This window comes from Rattus norvegicus, chromosome 7, assembly GCF_036323735.1.
Source record: "Rattus norvegicus strain BN/NHsdMcwi chromosome 7, GRCr8, whole genome shotgun sequence".
NCBI lineage: Eukaryota > Metazoa > Chordata > Mammalia > Rodentia > Muridae > Rattus > Rattus norvegicus.
In genome coordinates, this window is record NC_086025.1 from 116,958,778 (window position 1) to 116,985,492 (window position 26,715).

A 26,715-nucleotide genomic window follows, 5' to 3' on the forward strand; every position below is an offset into this window, starting at 1 on the left:
CCCAGCTCTCTCGCCTCTCAAGCGGCTTCTATGGCCCATAAGCTAGTTTTTTCCTCACACATTTTCCCAGGTCAGAGGCACGATGAAGGCAGTCTTCCAGAGGGGAAAGTAAGGTTGTCCCCCAGCTTCATCGTGAGCCACAGAGGAAAGCCGTGAGGCTGTCTGAGGGGAGGGCAGCAACAAGTACCATTTGGCCTCTCCTTGTGCGAGTCCACTGGCTGAAGGTGGTCTCTGGATCCTTCGCTCCGGCACTGACACACACTCCTGTTCGGTTTGTGTATATGGTGTGAAGTGGGGAAACAAAGGAGCATATACGTGTCCCTCTGTGACAAGCACTGGGACAGAACTGTCCCACAGCCACCTTCCTAGAAGACTCTGAATAGTCAAGCTGCTGTGGGCAGATGGCTTTGGCTCAGTGGTGGTCATGGGCAATCCAGGAGCTGTCTGCCTGGAGGGAGCCTGGCACAGAGAGGAGGATCAGTGCAGGGGAAAGAAGACTGTTTCACCTTGCTGTTTACCCGGTGTTCACACTCTGAGTGAGGACGGAGACCCATTCAATGAAGGCTGCGGACTACAGGTTCAGAACGGGGCTATGTGTCTAGCAGGATGACAGAGGTAGAAGGTTTGCTGAAAGCTTGTGGGAGGCTCAATGCTCAAGGTTGTAGGGAGGGGTGTTTTGTCTGCAGTCTGGCCACACTGGGACGGTGGATGTGTGACTAGACCGGCTTTATTGAAACTCACTACCAGGAGGGCCCATGGAGCCACAGAGGAGTCGATGACACTCCCAGGAAGGACAGCTGGACGATACAATCTGTGCTGTCCTCTTTATGGTGCCCCACATTGGTCAGTACAGAGAAAGAGTTCCCAGGCCAGATGCCACAGCACAGACATCAGCAATAGCCAGCTGTGTTCCCGTGTGCCTCACTCTTGGGAGCAGCTGGCATGGGACCTCAGGAGGAGGCAGGTACTCTCAAAGACACTAGCTTGCCATACCCAGGCTCGGTGAAACATAGACGTCATCTGAAGTCCCTATATGGCCCAGCAAGCCTACTCTATTGTTCCCTTAACTCAGATGGAGCCTTGGCTGTGAACATCAGTATCCCTGAAGCTTGGCACTGGTCTCCTTTTCTCAGGATCACATAGCACAGAGGAGACGTGGACATGAGTTGACACAGTTGGATAATTCTGGTGTTGCACAAAGCCAGTGGAGGCCAATCTGGGGACATAAGGCAGGGCTGGGCCCCATTCCATCACCCTCACTGAGACGCTACTCTCTGACTGGGTGCCCTGCACTGTGCGAGCTCTCTGAGGCACTCAGTGCCCTTCATTTCATCCCATCAGAGGCTCAGAGAAAGGATCTCCCAGAGTCCTGTACAAAGACCTGAAAACAAATGCTTCTGACTTACCCTGGCCACCTGGCCTGGCTCTCATCACGAACCACCTCATACCACTGGAGTAAAGAAGCCAGGCTGGAGAAAGAATGGGGCACTAGAAGTAGACTGTACTCACACAGTGAAAGAGGAAGCTGCCTGCTGTGGAACCCTGGGACTCACACAAACCCCAACTGGCCACATGGGAGGAAGCTAACTGGAGTCTTGGCAAATATCTTGTGACCCCACCAGTTGGGAAAGTGCAGGAAGCCAAGGGGCTGTGAACAGGCCTGGCTTCATGTGTCTGCACCTTCTCTGGAGGCTTCAGAAAGCAGTTTCTCCTCCCACCCTTCACCTGGACATAGTGTGGAGCCTTAAGCCTCTGCCTCCCCACTGGCCTGCAGACTTTGAACCCCTTGAACAGACTAGACTTGGCTCCGTGCACAGAAGTCACCATTTATTTGTGTTGTCACATGTCCTTTCTGGAGTGCAAGATGAGGATACAGGGATGAACAGTGAGAAGATGGTAATACACCCTTCCTGGCCGGCTGGTGTGTGTGTGTGTGTGTGTGTGTGTGTGTGTGTGGTCTTTGTGTGTGTATGCATGTATACACAAGTGCCTGTATGTGTGTGTGCACAAGCGCATGTGCGCATGTGTATCTGGGTGTGTGAACAGGCCACAGTGTGCTGATTGCAGGACCAGGAGGTGCAGGGGTAGTGGCATTACTGAGGAAAAGTGTCGGATTCCAAGGCCATACTTTGACTGGGAATCCCATGCCATCTGTGCCACTCTCTGTGTTCCCAGGCCCAGCTCTGTGGAGGTTTCTGTCGTAGCATGGGGTGCAATGAGTGTTTAGAGAGAAAGCTGCAGCCCACGCAAAAGCACCCAGAGGCAATGGGTCTCAGAAATGAATAGATGGGTTACTCACTTTGAGAAATAACTTCCTATTTTGAAAACAATCACACATGAATTATTCATTGCAAAGTCCTCCTGCTTAGTCCTTTCACAAAAACATATGCAGTGGAGGGAAAGAAAATGTCTGCAGGCAAGTGTTTCCCAGCCTGGAGGGTTGTGAAGCACTGGGGAGACGCCCGGAGCCTTACACAGCCTGGCCAGTGGGCTGGGTGTGCAGTTCCCCAGGGGCCAAGAGTGCCCTGTGACGGGCTGATCTCACTGGCAAGCTTCTCAGAAGCACTGGGCTCCCCCCAGGCTGCACCCCTCTCAGCTGCAAAGACCACGGCAGTGGATCCAGAAGACTTTATCCTCAACACCTGCCACCAGCTCACAGGCGGCAGGGACTCAGCCCCAGCCAAACCCTGTCTTCTGGGAGACTCTCCTGAAAGGCCACTGAAAAGTGACATACTAGTATCAAATCCCTTCATTCTGTGTGTGTGTGTGTGTGTGTGTGTGTGTGTGTGTGTGTGTGTGTGTCTGTGTCTGTGTCTGTGTACATGTACATGTTTTGGTTTTACTCACTAAGCAGGGTAGACGAGTTAACCAGTGGGCCTCAAGGATCTACCCATCTCTGCTTCTCCAGCACTGGGAATCCAAGAGTGCACCGTCATGGAGTCTGGGAAGCCAATTTAGGTCCTCACGCTTGCAAGGCAAGTGCTTTACAACAGACCTGTCTTGCCAGCATCTCGTCTGACATTTCTAATGCTCCAAAGGGTCACCTCTGTTGACCCTGCCTAGGACAGACTTCACTGTGGAGGAGCCTTTCTCCGAGTGCTGAGTAACGTATTGACTTGGTGTGGGGCTTCTGGTGCTCTGAGTGACAAGTGCCCAGTGATGGTGGCTGGCGGGACCCAGGCCTTTCTTGGGGCCTGTATGTGTGGCATGCTTGCTGTACCTCTGCATCATGTTTCTGGTGTTTTCTCTTGAGGACACAATGCTACACAGTTTATCTAGAGGAATATTGCACCACTCCACATACAAATCAGACAGCCTGAGGCCACTAGGGGCCCCTGCTGTCCTTTCCGCTCCGCTGTCATGTTTTCTATTTACATATAGAGCAAACTCTCCAAGGCAAGGCTGTCTTTCAGCCTTCCACACTCCTGTGCCAATTGCTCTTCATTCCCATGTGCACGTGAGGTGTGTGTCTGTGTGGGCACACATGTGTGAGGCTGATATGGGAATTAGCCTCAATTCCTCTTCTTTAGGCAGAGTCTTAATCAAACCCAGAGCTCACTAATATAGCCAGTTTTGCAGTCAGCTCCCTTTGAGGATCCATGTCTCTGCCTTCCAAGGCAGAAATGGCAGGCAGCCATGCCCACCCTGAATTCATGTGGGGTTTGAATGCCAGTCCTCATGCCTCAGTGGCAAGGACTTTAACCCCTGAGGTGGTAAACGCGTTAACCACTAGGCATCTCCTGTTGGCACGTCTTTATCCCTTCATCTGAGCATCTGAGCCTTCCCAGCATCTCATTCCGAGTTTGGGAGCATCCTGCAGTGTGGCTGGTGCTGGAGATGGGTTCTCAGTGGGGTTTACGTTAGGGTTGGGCCTTCCTTTTACTTTGCCCGGTTTAATCTGAAGACATCCATTTGTCTCCAGTGCAAAAGGGAGACCTTGGACACAGAGTTCCACGCTGATGTGGTTCTGACTTTGAGCCCACCCTTACCTCCAGTGCATAGTGTCCCGCTGTCCTCCAGCTCTGTCATTCCTGCTGGGGGTCAGGCAGCTGCTCAGAGTGTGGCTTGCCCTGATCTGATTTAGGTTTTCAACACCTTGTGTTTATTCTACGTTGGATTTTCCTGAGTTTCTTAAACCCACAAATTTCAGCCTTCCACTAAAAGTGTAACATTTAGCACTTGTACATCCTCACGTGTACACACACACACACACACACACACACACACACACTGATACACACACACTCATACCACACACACAAACATACATACACACACATACACACATACACACTGACACACACATACACACACATACATACACACACTCACATACACACACTGATACACACACATACACACACACACACACACTGATACACACACACTCATACCACACATACAAACATACATACACACACATACACACACATACACACTGACACACACATACACACACACACACTCACACACACATACACATACACACTGACACACATACACATACACACACATACACACACATACACACTGACACACACATACACACACATACATACACACACTCACACACACATACACATACACACTGACACACATACACACACATACATACACACACTCACACACACTCACACACACACACACACACACACACAGTCTTGTGGGATTTTGGATTATATGTAAAATTGAAGTATATGGCAAACAGTAGTACCAAAGAGATTATAAAGTGCCAAAAACTACAACTCTCATCTTAACGGGAATAAGAAATAATTTATTCCAGAGCCATTTTGAGTGACCACGGTCCAGAAATACAGATTTTGTTACCCCAAATTCCACGTTCCTATGTGCAGGCAGTTTAATGAAGATTTTATAATATTATGTGGAATGAAGAAGTTGTCAATCAAGGCAACTTTGCGCCAGGGGGTACATCAGAGAGATGGGTGTACTGGGATGGGGGCACTATCCTGTAGGCTCCAGACACTACCTGATGACACTCTTCGCTTTCAGATTGCTAAAAGGTCGCAATCTGCTAAGTTAACTGATTCCACAAGGTTTTAATCCATTTGTCACAAGATGTTAGTTCCATTCGGAGGTGGGCAAGGAATGGCTGTCCCAGAGGGCTAGAACTGGCCCACACTAAGCTAACTAGCCTCTGGCCCTGCAACACCCAATATCTCCTTGGCACTGAAGCAGTAGATCAGCCAGGCAGGTTCCGCAGACAGCTTCTTTCCGGGAGTTTTATTCACAGTACTAAAGCACCCTGCACTGCTATGGAGGTGCAAACAGTAAGCTGCAATCAGCACGGCCTTCACAACAGGACCAGACCTGTGTCCACTCATTATGGGATGTAAGGGAGCGGGGACAATAGTACCAGACAGGCTAATAGCAAGACCTGTCAGAAAAGGAACCATGTGCTGTCCAGGTTAGAGAAAAGGCTAAGGCACTCAACTACAGACAAGTAAGCTAGATGTGCCCCCGAGAGGCTGGCCACAAATGCCCAGAGAGTCTGAAAGTCAGAGAAGAAGGCGCCAGCCCGATGCTCATCAAAAGAAAGAAGTAAGTGGGCCTGAGGCTGGGCAGCACCCCACTATCTGCCAGAGTCCTGCAGATGCACAGGAACCTCGGCAGTTTTGAAATCTACGTTAGCCAGTAACAGAGCCTCAGGGTGAATCACGCAACATTCGCAGAACACAAAAGAGCCTTGCAAACAAACCACAGACACTGAACAGACGCCAGCCACACTTCCTCCAACACCTGTGGAATGAGCCGCTGAGACCTCCGTAACAGTACAGAACTTCTAAAGGCTCAGGGAGCCCAAGCAATTACCTCAGGAAGGTAAGATCCTTCCTACTGACCATAGATGAGGGTCAGAGATCAGTTTGCTGCTGCTGGAGCCGTTTGGATGTGGCTACCTGCCCTAGGAGTCCAACTGCTCTCTGCCCCAGGCTGTGGCTAGAACACAGAGAAATAAACATAGACTTCTGAGGGTCTTGTGGTGCTTAGGCCAACAGAATTAGGTGTGGAGGACCCCCAAACAAAGTTGGTGGGCCTATTAAGGCATCCTGCACATCAGGAAGGTTATGGGAATAGGGAGCCCAATCACTGAGCTAAACTTCTGTCTATACACCCTCCTTTACCTACCATCCATCATGTAGGCTTCGGCTGCTCCCTGGACCACTCCCTGAGCCCCCAATGAGGAGAGCCTTTGCTCTGGAAGCTGAATCTGCTGCTCTGAGTACTGCATCTGGTTAGGCCTTCACAGGAAACTATCCAGCATTTTGCCACTGGCAGCACAGAAGAGACTCTTGGTGTCCTCTGAGTGCCTAACCTGATTCATGTCACCTTGATGCAAGCTAGGTCATCTGAAAGGAGGGAACCTCAACTGAGAAAAATGCCTCCGTAAGATCCAGATGTAGGGCATTCTCTTCAGTAGTGATTGATGGGGAGGGCCCAGCCACTGTGGGTGGGTCCATCCTTAGGCTGATGGTCCTGGATTCTGTAAGAAAACAGGCTCAGTAAGCAGCATCCCTCCATGGCCTCTGCATCAGCTCCTGTCTCCAGGTTCCCGCTCTAAATTCCTGACTTGTCTTCCTCCTGGTATGGAAATGTAAGACAAATAAACCCTTTCCTCTCCGAGTTGCTTTGGTCATGGTGCTTCATCCTGTAATTGAAACCCTGACTAAGAGCAGCATTACGCTCAGAGCCTTTATCTGCAATTGCTCTGAACAGGAACATAAGCAAAGACACTAGAAAAAGCTTTTGACCAAGGCCTCTGCCACATCATGGATACACCTGTGTCTCCATTGTGAGCACATCTCTGTTATTCTTACTCTTGCCCTAACTTGGAATTTTTCCATCATGCAACTGCCCACGATGCCTAAGAAGGGTCTTCAAAGAGTCTTTTATTGACAGAACAGAATCCAGTGCACCAAAAAGGAACTTAAAGCCAAATGAAGGAAAATATTTACCACTTAACGTTTTTAAAAGTCTACCATTTGCTCTGTCGTTATAACCACTGAACTGGCATGTCCTGCTGAGAGCCTGCCCTGCTGACTGCACTGGGCATCTTGAGTGGGCCTCTCCCCTGCCTGGGAATAGCACACAGGATGGTGAGCTGGTGGGAGGGGCTGTCAGTCAGAGGGTGGGCTGTGCTTCTCTATGGTACCCAGCGAGCAAGGCCAGGTGCTCCGCCTCAGGAGGAAGTCAGTACACGGGTGAGCCATGTTTTCTGTGAACAGCATGAGCTCTGAGGAAAGGGGCTTGCAAGGGGCTCAGAGGGTAGTGGAGGCTGCCATGTGTACATGCCTCGTTTACAGTCTCTCCTCCCAGGAGCAGAGGCCTACTTCATCTGTAGGAGTATTGAGCCCAGCCCCAAACTACCTACAGCACCTCTGTACCCATCACCCGTTGGTCCTGTAAGTCATGGACTCAGGCAAGTCATGATGAGAATGCCTGGGAAAACCATGTCTAGGGTGGCATGTGCTGGCCTGAATCACTTGTCACGATATCTTAAGCACTGCATTACAACAGCTGTTTACATAGAGAGTACACCTTTGTGTATTCATGCATGTGTGTGTGGACACACACACACACACACACACACACACACACTTTAACAAGATGGCCATTGCAGACCTCCAAAGGAGTCCAGGTATTCTGCATACCTCTCATCCCACCAACACTCATGGTCCTGCTCCCTGCCAATCACTGGGAAGCCTCCCTGCCAGGAGGCCCGGGCATCTCCTCAGAAGTATGCATCCTCAAAGAGAAAGAAAAGCAACAATGAGAGAAAAGACCCTGAAGGCACAGTACAGGGGACAAGGGGCTGGGAGAGAAGAACAAGGTGAAAAGAGTTGGGAAAGCAGGGTCACAAGAGGCCACGGGATGCAGGGTCACCTGGTGAAAAGAGAATCTGGGAACATGAGGAGAGCTGTACAGACAAGAGAGGATCTATGTGACAGGCAGGAGACAACCAGCACTGGGTGCTAGCTTGGGTGAGTAATGGGACAGGTGAGGGCTGGTGTGGAGCATGGTCAGATAGGGAAGAGTGGGCAGACCTGAGGAGGGATGAGGTGGTGGTGGAGCATGCAGGCCTCACAGGCCACACTGGCTGGCTATGCAGTATCTGGACAAGAAGGAAGCCACCAGAGGCTTCTGAGCAGAAGGGCTCTCACTGGGGGACTCCCAGGCTGCTTTACCAAGAACAAACTAGTGGAGCCAGGGTTCAGATGGGCCAGTGATGAGGTTGCTATAACCACATGGTGTTGGACAGAAAACTGGGGTATGTCACAGTCTGGACCAATATTGAAGGAAGCCACAGACCTTAATGACAGATTGGATGTGGATATTGGAAGAAAGCATCAATAAAGGTTAAGGATCATAGGCTTGGCATCTGGAATAAATCCTTGGTCCCTGACAGAGGCTGAGATCCTGGAAGGCTGTGTAAGCAGCTCATGGAGAGGTCAGATAGGCAGGTAATATACGAGGCTGGAAGCCAGGAGAATTTTGGTTGGGGCTGTGTGCAACAAACACAGAGTTCTAAGATGGGGAACCCGCCACCAGGCTGGTGGCTGTAGATGCACAGAGTTGCCAGATGGGAGCAAGGGTCCGGGCCAGCCTTCACAGCCAGCCGCGAAAGTTCAGCCTTTGCTCTGACGCAGCCCCTGCCACTCCCTCTGCACTCTGAATGGTCATGGATGGACCTGTGCCATGAGTCTGTGAACTGAGCGGTGGACCCAGCACTGTGTAGGACAATGCTTCACACTGCTAGGGATGCGTTAGGGATGAAGATGGGTACCATCAACAATCCGGGCAAGGTGCCTTGCGAGTCAGGTGACTGGGGCCCAGTTGCCCTGCAGCCTCTGCAACCAGTTTCTCACAGTTGCTCTCATTCTTCTGAGATGTTCTCACCAAGTCCTCAGTGACTGCCCACCTCAGTCCCAGGTACCTTCTCTGTTGCTATATAAAATGGCCAAAAGTAACTCTGGGAGGAACGGGTTTAGTTGACTTACAGGTGGGTTATAGTCCATCACTGAAGGAAAGCACAGCAGAAACTCAAGGCGGGAGCTTGAATCAGAAGCCATGGAGGAATGCTGCTTACTGGCTCACAGCCAGCTTCCTTTCCTATACAGTCCATACCCACCCACCCAGGGACAGCACTACCCACAGCCAGCTGGACACCCCCCCCACATTAGCGTCAAGACAGTGCCTCATAAACATGACCGTCAGGCAGTCTAACAGAAGCAGCCCCTCAAGTGAGATGCCCTCTTCCTAGGTGTGTCAAGTTGGCAACCGACATTAGCCACCATGCTAGGCATCTGGTCCCCAAGCCAGGACACTGGAGCCATCTGAACCTTTCCTCTTTTCTAACCCTAAATTTCTGAGCATGAGTTGACTATACATCCCCAAGCCCCATCCCCACAGTCCTTATATGCTTAAGTATTAGGTCCAGGATGTCTTTGGTGTATGTGTGGCTGGGCACGCATGTGCAAGTAGAGGCCACAGACAACAAACATCTTCTTCTGGTGCCATCTACCTCACTGTTGTGCTGTTGTACTTTTTCAAAGGTAGGGCGGGAACTGGTACTTGACAATCAGGCTAGCCTGGCCGGCCAGAAAGCCCAGGAACCTGTCTATTTCTGTCTCTGAGTGGTGAGATTACAGTTGTGTACCATGCCAGGCTTGTTACATGGCTGTCGGGGGTTGCACTTGGGTCTTCATGCTTGTGTGGCCAACTTATTGACTGAGCTCTCGTCCTCACCACTAGAAATCCTTTGTTTGTTTTGTGAGGAGAGAGGCAGGGGTGGTTTCCTCAGCTATCTGACCTTACCTAGGAGCTCCAGGTTCCCCGTCCCTCCCATCACCAGGCTCTCCTCTGAGGTACACTGAAATGTCACTCCGGGGGTCTCTAACCTAGCACATGCTGGGTGCCCATTATTATGCCTGGCCTCGAGGTAGACATCAGGCAAACAGCAGGCGCTCGGGTGAATATTATCTTCTTAGAAACTGATTCCACTGCTCTGTAGCCTGTCCACATGGACACTACAGCAAAGTAGCTGAGATCCTTTCAGAGGACGAGCCAAAGTGCTGCTAGCTGGAGTGCTCGATGCAGGAATCTTAAGCATTCTGAAACCTGTGCAGGGCCCCTCAAGCTGAGGCTTTTCTGGAACAAAGCTGCTGGCTACACACCCTACCTCTCCCAGATTCTATGCCACTGTGAGTGTGTGTGTGTGCTTGCGTGCCTTCGTGTGTGAGTTCGTGTACAAGTGACCAAGCATCTCTGTACTCCCACCCCTAGGGTGTCCCCAATGCATAGAACCAGGTACACGTGGCCAGCCCAACAATGCATCAAGGAAAGTTATTCGAAAGGTTTAAATACCCAAACCAAGCCACAGCCATACTGGAAATATTGTCAGAGGGAATTTGCTAAAGCAGATGACGTGGGTCCCTCATGAAGCTGTTGAGTGACACCTGGAAATACAGTGGCTCTGCTGAGCGACAAGCCACGCCTCTGCACTTGAGTCTGCGCGTGGGAGCTGGCTCTGGTGCCCCGCTATGTTGCTCCCCTCTCGGTATGTTAAATAAACTGGTCTTTCGGTGGCATCGCCTGTGAATTCTTCTACCATGCACCAACCCCTTTCCCACTATGAAATAAACGAGCAGCAACAATGAATGAATGAATGAATGAATGAATGAATGAATGAATGAATGAAGTGCGTACGCCAGTGGGAAGGAGCACACGCACCCGGGCAGGAAGGACGCCCCACAGTGGACTGGATCCTACCTTCCGAAATTCCCCCTGGCTGATCTTTACATCAGGGTCTTTGCTGATGTTAAGAAACTCCTGTCTGAACACCGAGTCCTTCTGCTGGATCCGGCGCTTGAGACTATCGATGACTTCTTCCTTGGTCATGTTCTTGATCTCCGTGGTTTTGTCCCTCAGGGGCTGGGTTCTGAAACCACAAGTAGACACTGTGATCCCCATCAGCTGACAGAGCATGCCTGCTCGCCCATCCTGCTCAGAGATGGGGGCTTCCTTTCTGTGCTTCAGGACTGCAGGGCCAGGACTGCAGTCTAGCAGCACCGTATCTGTAGAGTGGGTGCCAGTGTCCATGTATAGTGGCCAGACACTGGGGAAGGACAGAACTGTCTTCACACTGAGACTCTCAACTTGGAGCTGGATGGGAATAGCTTGAGGCTGGTTGGCTGCGATGATTAGGGTTGTCAGCCAGACAGGATCTAGGACTGCCTGGAGACAAGCCACCAGGAACTCCTGGGAGGGACTGATTTTGGCCTGGCCCTGAAGATTATGTTGACCAGGCTAAATGAGATGGGAAAATCCACAGTAAAAGCGGGCAGCACTGTACCCTGGGCTGGGGACCTGAACTGCATAAAAAGGAGACCGAGAGCTAACACCAGCAGTCTTTCCCTGCTCCAGACTGTGGGTGAAATGTCCCCAGCTGCTTCACCTTCCTGCGGCCTTGACTCACCACCACAATGGGCTGCGTGTTCTATTGAACACAAAATGCTTTCACACACTAGGGAAACAAAATCAGGGCCTACAGGGAGGCTTCAAGCTAGACAAACCATCGTGGGCCATCTGTGGTAGACCAGAGAGGCCATAGTTAACCTGAGTGGCTTTGTAGAATCAACTTAATTCACAACATGTATTACGAGAGGGTATACAGTTGGAAGATAATTTTTCCCCTCTGTCCACAGTCTCCTGTGCCCTTCAGAAAGAACAGGACAGACATGGGACAGCCATGAGAAGCGAAGTTCCAGTCCTCCCTCTGGGAAAGCCTCCTTTATGAACAGATTAACTGTCATTACTCCTCCTGGCTTTAGGGAGACATGTTGCCAGATGTCTAAGCTTTCTCTGTCATCTCATGCTCAAGGACCCTGTAATAGAGAAATGACAAGATGGCACTTGCTGGGTGTCCCCACTCCTGCAGGCATGACATGCCAGGAACAAGCAGTTAAAACAGCATCTTTTCCTTAGATCAAACTGGTGTTTTTTAAAAGGAAGAGAAGCCTGACTCTCCCTCATCAGTCTGGTCTTTTTTATAACTCACCAGTGTGTTTAGGTCGAGAGTTCAGGCAGTTCAACCTGGCTCTTGTTTTAACAGCTCTACCATCCACATTAGAAGATGTTAGCTCTGGTAACGGGTGTGCTTTATAAGAAATGTTAGGCTGTGAGGAAGACTCCCACTTCTCTGAGGGAGGAGATGGGACAGAGGTGGGGCATGCAGGCACAGAGCAGCCACACTGTCTGGGAGGTGAGGTCCAAGGTTGTCCACACTAGGCCAACCTCAGCAAGTCCCCCAGCTCGGGGACTATCCTGCTTCTACTTCTAAAATTAGCAATTGGTCTCAACTATTGGCGAGAGCTATGCCTGCTTTAACTATGCAAGCTAGTGGAGCACGGTTTCTAATCAATCACAACCCTCCAGACACAGAAGTAGCCACATGAACTGACACAGCATCTACTGCAGCAAGGCTGTCTGTCTGTCTGTCTGTCTGTCTGTCTGTCTGTCTGTTTAACCTTTGCTTGTATTTACCTCTCATCCTGCTGCTCGATTTGAAACTGTTCACTTCGCTGACTCTTTGGAGAAGAAAGCCGGGATCCAGGCGGTGGGATACCAAGGCCGATGGAGAACAGATATCTCTTGTACAGGATCTTTCCTGACCCTACTTCTTGGAACTTATTGGAGAGCCTAAAGATGAAAAATTATCAGAGCATGTCCTTTAAAAGGCTAACATCATGAATTTTTTTTTAAAAAAATTATGTGAGAGGCACTGGAGTCCCCAAAGTGGAGTCCGTGTGGTTGTGAGCAGCTTGGCGTGGGTGTTGGGAACTGACCCTGGGTCTCTGTGAGAGCAGTACACACCCTTACTCTCCAGCCATCTCTCCAGCTCAAAGTTAAAAATTAAAAATCTCAATCTCAAGTATCCAGGAGAATGGGTGACTTCCGCAGGCGTTCTACTCACACGTATATGAATATATGCAGAGACACACCTGTACACTTAAAAATTAAAAATAAAAAGCAGTAGGAATAGCCAGCGAGCGATCCCAGAGACGCAGACAGAACCTGTGTCCCCACTCACTGGGGCCACAGAGTAAATATCTAACTTTCCTATCTGCCCTCTTTACATGGAGACGCTGACGAAGTTACACATGGTACGTTTTTAGTTCGGTGCTCAGTGAGGACACAGCACTGTGTGTTACTGATGCTGTCCACGCGTGTCCGGAGCAGGCTATAGAAAAGCAGGGTGTGGAAGACCTGTGAACTTACTTTGCTAAGTGTTCATTCGATAGATATGGGCAGAAGACTCGCATGACTTTCTTGAAGTTATTTTTTGTTATGGATCCCGTGTCCCCAAGGTCATATGACTGCAGCATGCCATAAAAGGCCTGGTGGTTCCTGGTGAGTGCGTCAAGCACTAACTCTTCTACCTACGATGGGGAAGGAAGAAATCCCTTTACTGCACTGATGCCAGCATGCAGGGTGCCCTCAGAGCACATGGGGATGGCACCCACAAACAGAAGACAAGTGGTACTTACCGAGTCCCAAGCCACAGGCAGAGGTGTCTTGGTGTCTGTAGAAGGGGACATTTTCCTCACCTAAGTGCACAAAAGGAAGATTATCCTTCCTGAGGAGCAACTGGGAGCATTGGACTTGGACTTAAAATCTGGCTCTGCCTGGCTGATCTAGGTTGGAGCGAAATTTGTGAAAGGAAATTGCATAGATCATAACAAGGGAGAACACGCACTGTCCTTTAAAATTGGTAGTGAACCACTGCGTTAAATGCTACTGATGGCTCAGTGCATGTTGACAGACTGCAAAGCCACCAACGTGAATGTGTCTGTTGGTAAAGTCAGGTACAGCATGTAAGAGTGTCTATCCAAAGCTATCACGTGCACATGGTTGATGACTACACTAAGACAACTCACAAAGGCTTCATTTATGTTCCAATATAACTGTGATAAAAGAAATTGTGTGGGCCTATATATACATGATAGGGTTAAGTGCATGTGCAGCTATATATGACAGGTTTAAGGGTATGCACATCATGCACATATGAAAGGTTTAATTGTGTGTACGCATACATATGACAGGCCTGTGCATACCTATGGCAGGATTAAGTGTAAATGCATATACATATGGCGGGCTCATGTGCGTGTGTATGACAGGTTTAAGAGTGTGTACCTACATATGACAGATTGCAATGTGTGTGCACATGTGTCACAGCCCAGGTTCCATCAAGGAGACACTGTGTCCCCTGCTGCATGGAGTCTGTGTACATGTCTTAGTTCTCTTTCGTTTGAAGATGTGCAAAGCTGAGGTGATCTCCAGAGGTAAGAAGTCCTGAGCACTGGAACACGGCTCAAACTAGGCCCAAACGCGGGGGTTGTGAAAGGTCCTGAAAACTCTGCAGCTCACTTTTGAAGCAGGGTGAAGAACCACCAGTGGCTTTGGGTATGGGCTGTGCTTGTACAGGAGACAGGCAAGCAGTCATCAAAATGACTGAAACCAAAGATTTAGATTTGGAACGTGTGTGTGTGTGTGTGTGTGTGTGTGTGTGTGTGTGTGTGTAGCCATGGACATATCTATACATTCTTCAGTATGTGGTCTGTGTTCAGCACAGCAGTTCCCCTCCAGAGTGAAGGCGAACAGCCCAACATCCTGACAGCAAAGCCCTGTGTGCTGACTTTTTAAACGATCTTGAAGACGGCCAGTGTTAATGGCCGCCACAGAGCCACTTATAATAAAACCACTTCTCAGTCAAAAGCAGCGGTGACTGCAAGCAAGCTACTGCTCTGAGTGGTCGCCCCTGGAAGGGTGTCAGCTCAGGACACGGGACTTCTTCCCAAACACGTTTCTGTTGAGGTTCTTTAATCTCCGCCCCCACCCCATTTTTGTAGCCCTGGCTGGCCTGGTACTCCCCATAGCCCAGGAGAGCACTGAAACTCACAGCACTTCGTTTGCCTCAGCCCGTCCAGTGCTAGGGCCACCACATGGGGCTCTCACACTCTCCTTTGTGAGACCTGGCTGTAAGTGGAGCGCTGCTCTGCACCTGTCACTTCAGGACTGCTTTCTCAGAAGTGTCGGGTGACAGCCTTAATAGGCTTTAGAAAACAAAGCTGAAACCAAACCGGCTCTCAGCTGTGACTTGAAAGCTCTGGGAAATGTGGAGTCCTTGGTTTATTCAAACTGTATTTCCCTGAGACCACTTGGCCTCTTGGCTTCAGGAGTCACCCAGCCCAGAGACGGCTGTGGACCTACCTTAGGGCTGTCGTCCAGCACGTCCAGCAGAGAGCTGATCTTCACTGTTCCAGTGCCCTCGGGGTCAAACGTCTGCTTCAGTTCATTGAATTCTGAGTCACTTAACTTCACAACCACGCAGTTTAGAACGTGCCGCAGGTCTTCCCATGTTACGTGTCCGCTGGGCGTCTGAGCAGGAGGGCGTAAGGAATATGGGGGATTTAAAAGCCATGTACGTTCAAAGGCTTCATGCATACTCAGCATTAGTAAAGCATCAGCCTCGGCCAGGCTGAGTCAAGACGTGACACCAGCAGCCAATGACCACCCTGTGACCACATGTGATGAGGGCAGGGAGAGGTGAGAGCCGCTAAGATTTCCTAAGGCTCTTCCCAGGAAGCAGGCAGGAGATGGCCCGGAGGAATGAGGCCTTTTAGGGGCACAAGCCAACCCCTTCTCTGGGGTCTCCACCTCCCAGTCCTGCCTGTTGGCTCAGAATTTCCCTGCACTTGCATTACCGCTCACCAATTTACTCAGAACATTAGTCAGATGTGTTTCCAGTATCACCAGTGCCATGGATTACACAGATGGGCAGCCACTGAGAAAGAAATTCCTCCCATGTTACATAAAGAAAACCCTTCTGGGCATGCGCCTCCCTACAGAATCGAATGCTGTCGATAAGTTAACTAAATATGAAAATGAAGATACTCTGTTTCCTGGAAAGGAAGGACTACAGGGCCCCTACCTCGAAGAGGAACATTCTGAGTGTCACCAGCAGTCATCACTGACTGACACGGTGTGACAAAAGGTGGGTCTAAAAGGTAAGACTTATTTTTAAAATGCCTTTAAATTCTAAAGTTTAGAATTTAAACTTTATTTTTAAAATTAAGAAAGTTCTTATTTTTAAAATTTACTTTTATATGTGTTTGTGTGAGAGCCCATATGTGCGTATATGTGTGTATAAGTGTGTATGTGTGTGTTCCTGAGTGTGTCTGGTGCCCTTGGATGCCAAAGAGGGTGCCAGATGCCCTAGAAGAGGAGTCACAGGAAGTTGGGTGCTGGGAATTGAACCTAGGTCCTCTGAAGGAGCAGCGAGAGCTCTTGAGTGCCGAGCCATCTCTCCAGCCCCTGAGGTTCTTATTTTTATTAATATTTTCTGGGTACACGTGTGGTGTATGTACCTTTGAGGGTACAGGTATCCCGTGTCATATATGAAACCCAGAGAAGGTTATCAGGTGACCTGATGTCTCTCTACCTTATTGAGACAGGGTGTATCTCTGAAGCTGGAGCCAGATGGCTGCCATCGAGCCCCAGAATCCCTGTCTTCTTCCAAATGGCACCGAGGTTACAGGTGCACGGCCATGTCTGGCTCTGGACCAGGCGGCTGGGATTTATACTCTACTTTGCAAGCTTTTACCACAAACGTTCACAAACACTGGGCCACTCCGAGCTCTGGAAGTTAGGTTCTCTGAGGCACACAGGACTAAACATGCCTGGTTTGGGTTTGGTTTTAAATGGTAATCTGTGTTGGAACATCCCAAATCACAGACAACTTCTTACTGACTTCTGACATATTATGTGGCCGCCATCACAGATACTAGAATCTTTACATCATCCCCCAAATCAGCCTCCTGAACATCTGTGCTCCCCCACACACACTCCCCACATCCCTTCCTTTTTATTCCTGATTGGTACTGTACTGACATGGTATGTGTCTGGGTTATGTCCAGTCTGCTCGTAACAAACAGTGTTGACTGAAACATGTGTATGCGTGTCTTTGTGAGGAAGTGCCTGTTTCTCTTGGCTGATACCTAGGTATGGAGTCACATGCTCCATCATTTGATCTTTATAAAACCCATTACACTATCCTCATAGCAGCTGTGCCAGCTTGAACTCCCACCAGCAGTGCATCAGAATTCCAACGTCTTTGCATCCTTGTCAACGAGGTCCCTTTGGTTACCATGTCTTAATAGACAGGAAGTGGCCTCCTGACTTTCTACTCATTGGCCACACATAGTGTTAACTTTCCTACCTCCATGGGTCTTTCCAGAGAAGGGTTCAGGTCCTTACCGGACTGATAATTAATAAGGCCTTCTTCAGGGCTGTGTAGCGCTCCTCTGAGTACTTGAATAACTTCTTGATGATATTTTCCTTACGAAACCGGTTTCTAGCTTCAGTGCTGCAGAGGGGCAGGAGAAAAACACAAAGATGACTGCATCCTTGGTTTGTTCTTTAGAGCAAATATCAAGTGCCCTACAACTCTTGCAGGACTGGCTTTGTAGTACCTTTCTTCAAAGAGGGAGGGTAGTTATGTAGGGCAGGCCTGTTTGCTTAGAGGGAACAGCTGACAGAGGACTTTTCTGAAGGAGATGCTGACAGGCATCCATGAGCTGGGCCTCCAATGCTGACCAGCCCGACTCAGACAGCCTTCAAATCCATGAATTTGATCTCACAAAAAGACTAGCAAGGAAACCAAAGATTGCTGGCCTACAGTGCCCTGGGGCAGGCAGCAAACTGCAGCATACATGTGGGTCTCACAGCTGAGGGCCTGGGAAGTCCCAGCCTGGCCTCCAGTGACTCTGCCAGGGCCATTTGCACCTCAGGACCTCTTGTCCTTTCTCACCTGTGACTTTTCACCCTGATCTTCTGTCAACCATACAAGTGTTCTTAGAGGCCAGGGCCATCTGCTTTGAGAGCAGAGGCTTCCTTGTAAAGTCCCATCAGAAAGGGAGACCCAGCCCTAGGAAGGTGCTTTGAAGAAACATGGCCTCCATAGTCTCATAAATTTGAGTGCTTGGTCCCCAGTGGCTGAACTGTTTGGGAAGGATTAAGAGGCGTGGACTTATGGAGGAGGTGTGTTGCTGTGGGTGGGCTTCGAGGTTTCAAAAAGTCTGTGCCATTCCCAGTAAGCTCCCTGACTTGTACTTGTGGATAAGGATGTGAGCTCTCAGCTAGTGCTCCAGCACCGTGTCTGCCTGCTTATTGCCATGCTCCATCCCATAATGGTCATAAACTCTAATCCTCTGGAACCATGAGCCCCAAATAAATGTTTTTTTTTTCTAGTAAGTTACCTTGGTCATAGTGTTTTGTGACACCAACTGAAAAGTATGATCCCTCATAACGAAGCCTCGGCTGTAGGCCTCCCACTCCTCACTACTTTAATAGATGTCCTCCGCTCCCATATGATAGGGCATGAGAGTAGAAGATGCACCTAAAGGACCATTCCCTTGCCTGCTAGGAATTTGATGCCATGTCTATTCAGCTCTGCAAGAACACACCTACTATCCCTTTTCAGAAACGCGTGCTGGCTCTGTGCCTCGGGGTCATGTGACTAACAGGAAGAGGTTGTCTCGAAAGTTAGTATCAGCACAACCAGATACTGTGAAAGTCACCTTTTATCATGGATACCAGGCACAGTGATGGGGCCTTCTCCATGGCGAGAAGATCTCTTGTACCTCTCACCTTCTTACCACAGACTTCACTAGGCATTATCACCCCATGTGACAATCAAAATTATCCTGTGACATTGCCAAGGACCTGCTGGGAAACACACTGCCCCCAATGGAGGACAGCAGTGTTAAAGCCAATGAAAGCCAGCAGCTGGGCATGGTGGTACCCACCTATTAATCCTACACAGGAGGATAATGAGTTCAAGGTCAGCCTAGGGGACACTGTGAGACCTTGTCTCTAATGGAAAAAAAGTATGTTACAAATATATAAAATTTTAATTTTATTCTGGACAGCCCTAGACAAGGTGCTGTCAGATAAGAAAATTGTAACAAAACGGAGGTGACTGCTTATGACATGGGCTCACAGCTGCCTCCCAACAGCAGGGCAGGAGGACTCTGGACACTTGGAAAGATGATAGCCAGGGAGGTCATTAAATATCCCTGAGTCCCCAGACAGGGCAGGCCCCAGTGACACAGATCCAGAATTAACTCTGTGGTGCATTTTGATGTGTGTGTGTGTGTGTGTGTGTGTGTGTGTGTGTGTACACCTTTTCTGTTTAATTCATGGCTCATATCAGTAAAGATCACACAGAAGTATGAACAAGAGATCACTGAAGCTGAAGTCTAAATTCTAAAGTGCCGTCTCAGTCCTCCTGTTTTATTTTTCTGGGTCTGAGTTGCTGCTACAACTTCCAGTTAGAAGTTACGGCAGACATTAGCGACAACAAACACCGGGGCCTGAGGCAACAAGATGACTGCAGTGTGCAGCAGAGCAACAGGAAAGTGACTTAGTGTGTCTTTCCCTTTCCGTAAAACACACAGCAAGTGTGTGCTTGCACACGTCTCCCGGGGACACACTTGGAGCTGAGGGACTCCTGTGAGCAGGTGTGTGTGCCGGAGGGCCCTTCGAGCTCTGGGTGTGCGGGCCCCACTGGTATCACTCAGGCAGGTTTTTGTTTGTTTTTCTTTCCAGAAATGAATAAGAATGTCATCCCTATTATTTAAGGAAACTTTAAGCAAGAAAATAGAATGTAAAATCATTTATAAACTATAAAGTGCTAGGTAGATGTTGATAGTCAATGAAGACAGTTGTCCATTGAATAAATGCAAAAACATAATCTAATACATACTGTGGCTTGTAAACCGGGTTTTAAACATACCTGCTTCTTTTCTTCAGGGGAATTGTCTTGCTGACTTCCCACCCCTGCCGCTCATAAACTGCTGTGAGAAACTGCTTCCAGTTGACTTTCGTGGTAGTTTTAAGTCCAAATCTGCATGAAATGAAAACAACAATCTTAAAAATAGGGTTTCTTCCCCTGTAATACTCCATGGATTAGATACTTAATATTGAGTCAAAACCAGCAGCTATGAATTTATATGAAGTTTCGAATCTAAGGCAAACAAAGTCATTTTGCAAAATAGCATCCAGATTGATTCCTTAAAAGCAAGGGGGAAAAAATATCAGGATTATAACACCCTGTGTCGCCATGTTCCATCAATGGTGGCAAATGCTGAATGAAGAAACAGAGAGATGTGGATAAAATTCTGATGTCTGTGAAATAATCAAACTCATTACTTGACGAACTCAATTACCTTGGTCGGCAGGAATGATGGCTCTTTAAAGTACAGGTGACCTCGGCTGTGACTGTTCCTTGGACAGAGCAGAGGGGACTGTACAGTGATTTAGGGTGTAGCTGGGGTATACCTCAGTGGGAGGATATGTGATTAGCATTCCAAGGCCCTGAATTAATCCCTAACCCTACAAAATAAACAACAGTAACAATAATATTGAGGGTGGGCCTTGAGACGGATGGGTACCCTTAGTCATACAGGTGGCCCAACCCAGCACACAAACCCTTACAAGTGGAGAAAGTCACAGGCAGGCAGAGGGCGGGAAGCATTTCTGATAATGCTAACTGCATGTTGAACCTATGATATGTACACACACACACACACACACACACACACACACACACATACACATTGATGTGTCTTGTTTTGTGCTTTTCATCTTTGAACAATTAGAACTTCAGGGGACAAGCTGCTCCATCACTTGAATGGCAGATCGCTTCCTGTGCTTAGCTGCCTCAAATGGGAGCTCCAGCCAGCCAGCCAGTCCTTTGGGATACAGCTGGACTGCCTCCAGGAGAGCTGGCTGTTCACATTTCACTGTCACTCCAAGGAACACTTCAATCCAGCTGTGAAGAACATGGGAACTGAGTTCTGGCTCCCAGAAGGCTCTGCTCCAGCCATGATGGGGTCAGCCATCAAAAGCTCTGTGCTTGACAATGGCTCTCCAGGAATGGCCCAGGTCTACAGCTCTACTGGGACTGCTGAGACATAGCCCAGTGAACTGAGCAGCTACCAAGTTCTAGGCCTCTCTACGTTAGACAGCATTGCTGGACTATGCAGATCATATGGTAATAACCCATTTTAACAGATACCCATTCTATGGCTTAGTTCCCTTAGAGAATCCTGTGACTGTATGGACAGTTTTCATGCTGACTTCCAGTTGTGTTTTCTCTAACAGGCTGATACAGGAAAGTTACACAACAGAAACGGTCCTTACAGAACCGAACGTGACAAAACTCAACACACATGGTAGAAGAAAAGCAAACAAGGAAGGAACCAATGCCTACAAGTTTCCCTGTGACCTACACACACACACACACACACACATACACATGTACACGCATGCATGCATGAACACATACAAGCATGCATGTGCACTGTAATGAGAAATGAAAACATCAGTTGCAACCAAGAACAGGCAACTGAAAACAAGGAGGTATACTGCTGACTATCAAATTAGCGAGGACTCAAAGCATCCATGTTAAGTGCCTGCCAAAACGCTCTTGGGAGCCTCCTTGTAAGAATAAATTAGCACCTTTCTGCGGTGCATTTTAACAATATGTAATATAAATCTTAAAGTGGTTCAAGCCCTTTGACACGAGGGATGGCAAATCACATTTCAGGTTTTTAAAATAGAATTAAGATGTTTCTGATGCCTCTGTGAGAAAACAGACCATAATAATACCTCAGACATTTCCAGCTATGAATATATGTGAGCGTGTATATGTGAGTGCGTATACTCACAGGTCTCAGCAGCTATCTCTGGCTACATTAGCAGTGGCTAGCTCTGCCTTCATGAGCAGCACTGTTTCTGGCTGTACTTCTAGTGGCAGCCAGGTGCAACTGGTTGTGGAGCTCTCTACAGAAAGCCCCAGTATAGTGAATAGATGCTAGTTTGAGCCTTTTAGGTGGATATTCGTGGCTTTTGCCTAGGATACAAACACAGCCTAGCAGTTGTAGCAGAGCTCCTGGATCAAGAACAGCCCTGGATACTCACAGAGAGCAAGCTTGCAAAACAGCCAAGCTACCACTGAGTTTCCTCCCAGCCTGCTCCATGGCAGTGGCTCTCAACCTGTGGGTCATGACCCCATCTCAGGGGTCGAATATCAGATATTTAGGATTCCTAATGGAAGCAACTGTTAGTTACAAAGTAGCAATGAAATAACTTTATGGTTGGGGGTCACGACACCATGAGGAGCTGTATTTAAGGGTCATAGTGCTAGGAAGGTTGAGAACCACTGCTCTAAGACATCTCATTCAAGCCAGGCAGGTCTGTCTGCCGCGGACCAAGGTGACTTTGACAAGTAAGGACACCCCAAGCCGTTGGGGTGTTGGAAAATGGGGTTCTGAAGGATGATGACCATGGAAAGCCTCAGGAGCAGCAAGGTCTGTTGGGTAGAACATAGGCTCACAGAGGTGAAGGGTGAGAGCCGAGTCCATTTCACAGAGGGACCCTCAGGATTACAGTCTCACCCTATAGTTGCTTCTCATCTCCGAAATAAGCCATGGAGATGGGGTTGTTGGTCAGTGTGGAGCCCTTGCACTGACTGATGAGTGGGGAAGACCCACACTGTGCCCAGCACAGTGGGCCCAGGAGGGACAGCAGCTCACACCAGAAAATGGAGGAAGTCCTGCCTCTCTGTGTTTGCCTGGGACCAGGGAAGACTGCGGCTACTGCTAATGAGTAAAGGCTGTGGGCTGGTTCCTGCCGAGTTTCCATTGAAGTCACTGTTTGGCCAGCACAAAAGCTGCTTGGGCCTGGGACAATGGCTATGGAAAACTATAACATGCACAGATCCGCAGGTCCTGGCATTTGCAGCTGTGGACGGAGAGACTGGCAATTTTCCAGTGTCTCACAGTCAAGGTTCCTTCGCATGGCAGGGACAGCAGTAGAACTTCAAGTGCCATTAGGACTGTTGACCCACCTGCTTTTTGTGGGAACAAAACTCTAAAGGGCTCTTACGCAGTTTCCTCACGCCTTGTCCTCCTGGGCCACAGCCACCATACTGGACTCTTTTAAGAATCGAATCATTGTAGGGGACATTTTCAGTATGAGGTGCACTTAGAGCTCACCAGAGTCACAGATAGGCAGGAGGTGCCAGGCCTCTGTCTTCCCTAGCTGGCAGCTGCTGCCTGTTTCTCTAAGTACTGTCAGTTTGTCCTAGGGTTGAAAAGTTACAGGCAGTCTGCTGTGTGACAATACCTGGATGAGAAAAGGAGGGACTCTTGAGGCCCAGGATATGCATTAGATAAAGTTTTGAGACCTTAACCAATAGGATAAGAAATCGGGGGGAGGGGGGAGATGAATGTTAGACACCGGGAAGACTGGACCTTCCTGAATAACTCACGATGAGGAGTTCAGGGTGTAGGGTCAGAACTCCTGCTCATCCCCTGCACAGGCTGCAGAACCCAGTCTGCCCTCTTTCCCCCAGTCCCACTTGCACAGAGAAAACTCCCTGGCCTCTTGGAGAGAACTCCAGGCTAACATGTCACCACTCCTCCCCTCTGAGTTTCCGGTAACCCACCCAAGAGTGCCCGCCCAGGGGCTCAGTGTTTGACCACAGACAGACACAACCCCAGCTCCTAGCTGGCTGTCATCACTCCTCACCTAAGCTCTATAAACCCCCTTGCTTTAGCCTGGATGTGTGACATCACTGACCTCTGACCTCCACCTGTGAGATGGGTGAGCCCACCCGAGAGCTGCCTCCTAATAAACCTGCCTTTATCTGCTTTCAATCTGGCCTAGCCTGGCCTACATCCCAATCACCCTATATCACAGAGGGCAGGAGGATGCCCAATTGAATATAAAACCATCACTGTGTGCCAGACCAGGCCTACCAGCCACTTCCACCTTTTCTCTAAGCTGAGTTTGACCTTGCGAGGTCACAAAGTAAACTCCTTTGCTTTTGCTACCCTGCGTCTCTTGTACTCTTACTATGAAGTAAGGGTCATCGCTTCTCACATACTGATTATGGTTTTACAGTTACTGGATCTGGAAGAATGGAGGGAAAACGGCCCTGGAGCCTGTAGAAACCTGTGAGTTCAAAGGGGAGGAGAGGACGCCATGAAGATCCAGGGTCCAGTCCCTGTAAAGTGCCTAGGGTTTGGGATATTGGAGGGCTGAGGCCTGTCACTTGGAATAGCCCTTTAGAGGCTGCTGGTCCCTGTACCACCAATCACAGAGATGCGTGCTTGAATGCAGTGCCATGGGTTGGTCCAGTGATTCTGATCATTTGCCTAAGGAAGCCATCTTTGCTGCAGATGGCCTAGGCAGGAGGGAGCCTGCTTACCCAAGCTGCCCCATGCTGCCTTCCATTTGTTCCAGGTCAAGGGTGACTCTGAATGGAGCAGCTGGGATCACTCAGGGACAGGTGCTTAGTAGACACTGAAAAGCCAGACAAGACCTGATCATGTAAACACAGACCATGGTGGTAAGAGCAGGACTATTAGACTATGTCTGGTCTGCCACGGTGCTCTGAGAGCAATTAAGGGCACCTTTGGCTAAGAGAGAGAGGGGTGTGGAGACAACCCTGTGGACCAAGTGACCCCAGCACTCACAGGCACTAATGACTCTGCTCCTAGCGCAGCCCCAGTGCAGGCTGCTCATCTTGGAACCTGATAGAGCTTTCCTTCACAAGGGAATGATATCCCAAGCCTTCAACATTTGCCATTTAAACTGAAAAATCAGGGTTAGGAATGAGTAACTGGCAGCACGGGGCGCCAGCATCCTCTCTAAAGCAATCATGGGGACTAAACAGGCTGTCTTTATTCAGTGAACAGGCCGCTCCTGACAGATCTACGGAGAAAGGTTTGTGCAGAGTAGAAAGCCGCGCCACACCGATGGAGTAGAACAGGGAACAACAGGCTGGATCAATTATGAGCAATCATCTAAGATACGGCAAAGCAGACTTCAAAACCAAAACCAGCTGAGTAACAGGGCTGCCGTCAAGCCTGGGGACACAACCCACACGTTGGAAGGAGAGCCCTGATTCCTGCGAGCTGTTCTCAGACCTCCACACATGAGGTCCACACATGAGCATGCACATGTGTAGGAGTGGGTGTGAGGCACGAGCACACACACACACACACACACACGCACGCACACACATGCACACACACGCACACACATGCACACACACAAATGTAAACAAAGAAAAAAACTATGGATGAGCTATTTTTAAAAAAAAACATCGGAGAAAGAAACGGTAGTTTAATAAAGAGCAACGGAAAAATAAATCATTGATTTGGAAAAAATTTAATTTGAACATCCAGTTTATATGACAATGGATGTTAAATTTAAGAATGAGAGAACAGAGCTCCCAGCCCAAGTCGCTCAGGAGCGAAGAATGACAAATTTAAATGATGGAAGACGTGGAAGGAAGGGAAAACGGACAAGCTTGATTCTATTAAAACACAAACTTGAAGATACTGAGTATCACGCTAATGGAAAGGAAAAGCCGGGAGAGCTCTTAAAAGGATCAGGTTCTCTCAGGATGCAAACCTGATCACAAAGAATTAAACCTGGAGGTGACAAAGTTCACTTTAACCCCTTCTGTTTGAGCCAACAGCTCATTAGGATGTGAGGAAGATCCCCACCAACAGGGGCAGCAGGTTGGTCCCTGGAGGCAAGCAACCTCAATGTCAGCCCCGCAAAGACAAATTAAGTCAATAATGGGGCTTCATGCCTCATACACGATCAATATTTAACATGTTAATGTGCAACGCAGGGAAAGAAAGCGATACTGGAGCTCACAGTGTGTGATGGCAACATCCACTGCTAGGGTGTTGTTCTGTGAGCACAGCAGGGCAGCCTGTAGAAATTACGCTTCAGTACGGCAGGGTCAGTGGCTTCCCTAGACTGCAGGAAAGGTCAGCCAGCGCACAATATGCTCTGTGACAGACTTGACAGAGCTGCCCTCTGACCCCCGCACGTGCGCTCTAACACAGGGACTGTTGTGTGAGTTCATCCTCTGGGCCACACAAGTACCATCTTGGGGAGTTCAGCTGTGTTTTCCTCTCAGCTGGGTCTGCTGACTGTTTACAGCCCCCCTTGGAAGAATGGGAGGTTATGGGACCCTCACCTGAGTATTGGCCCCCTTTGGAAGGGTAGGAGGTTATGAGACCCTCACCTGAGGGTTATGAGGCCCCCTTATCATCTATTGTTTGCAAATCTACCTTAGCTGCGCTTGGCCACGGGGAGAGCTAGAGTGTATAGTCTGAAAAGACTACAGGAGGGGCTCTATCTGTGTGGGTAAGGAGAAGTCCTCATCCCTGCTGGGTAAAGGCTTTCCAGGTGCCTGTTGGGGTAGCACCTCTCACCTATACTCTTGGGGGCCCAATAAACTCATTGGTTTAACAGAGTGAACTCTGGCAGAATCAGGCCTTTGTTTGTCCTTGGGACCTTAGGAGAAGGGAAATGGCAGGAGTTTTAGCAACAAGAACACAGACAGGGTGGGGAAGGGGGAGAGAATATCTCCCATCTTCAACATCAGCAACTTTAAACCAACCCAAACCAAACAAACAAATAAAAAAACCTACTAAAAAGAACAGCAAACACAGTATCAGCAGCAAAGATGAAAGGAGAAATACATCAGAGTCTAGAAAATGATAGAAGATCATGAAGCTAAGAGGTGAGCTTTTGAAAAGTTAAACA

The 26,715-nt window shown here is 48.9% G+C and overlaps 1 protein-coding gene across 6 annotated transcripts in view; it reads right to left on the reverse strand.

Moving 5' to 3' along the window:
* Positions 1 to 26,715, reverse strand: part of Efcab6 (EF-hand calcium binding domain 6) — a 186,977-nt gene that overhangs the window by 59,756 nt on the left and 100,506 nt on the right. For all 6 annotated transcript variants that reach the window (XM_039080311.2, XM_063263623.1, XM_039080309.2 and 3 more), the window contains 7 exons: positions 19,871 to 19,981; positions 17,332 to 17,440; positions 15,286 to 15,453; positions 13,563 to 13,622; positions 13,294 to 13,454; positions 12,559 to 12,714; positions 10,786 to 10,954 (listed from right to left, as the gene is read on the reverse strand). In XM_039080311.2, coding sequence (XP_038936239.1) covers positions 10,786 to 10,954; positions 12,559 to 12,714; positions 13,294 to 13,454; positions 13,563 to 13,622; positions 15,286 to 15,453; positions 17,332 to 17,440; positions 19,871 to 19,981 — 934 coding nt within the window. The remainder of the gene's footprint in view (positions 1 to 10,785; positions 10,955 to 12,558; positions 12,715 to 13,293; positions 13,455 to 13,562; positions 13,623 to 15,285; positions 15,454 to 17,331; positions 17,441 to 19,870; positions 19,982 to 26,715) is intronic.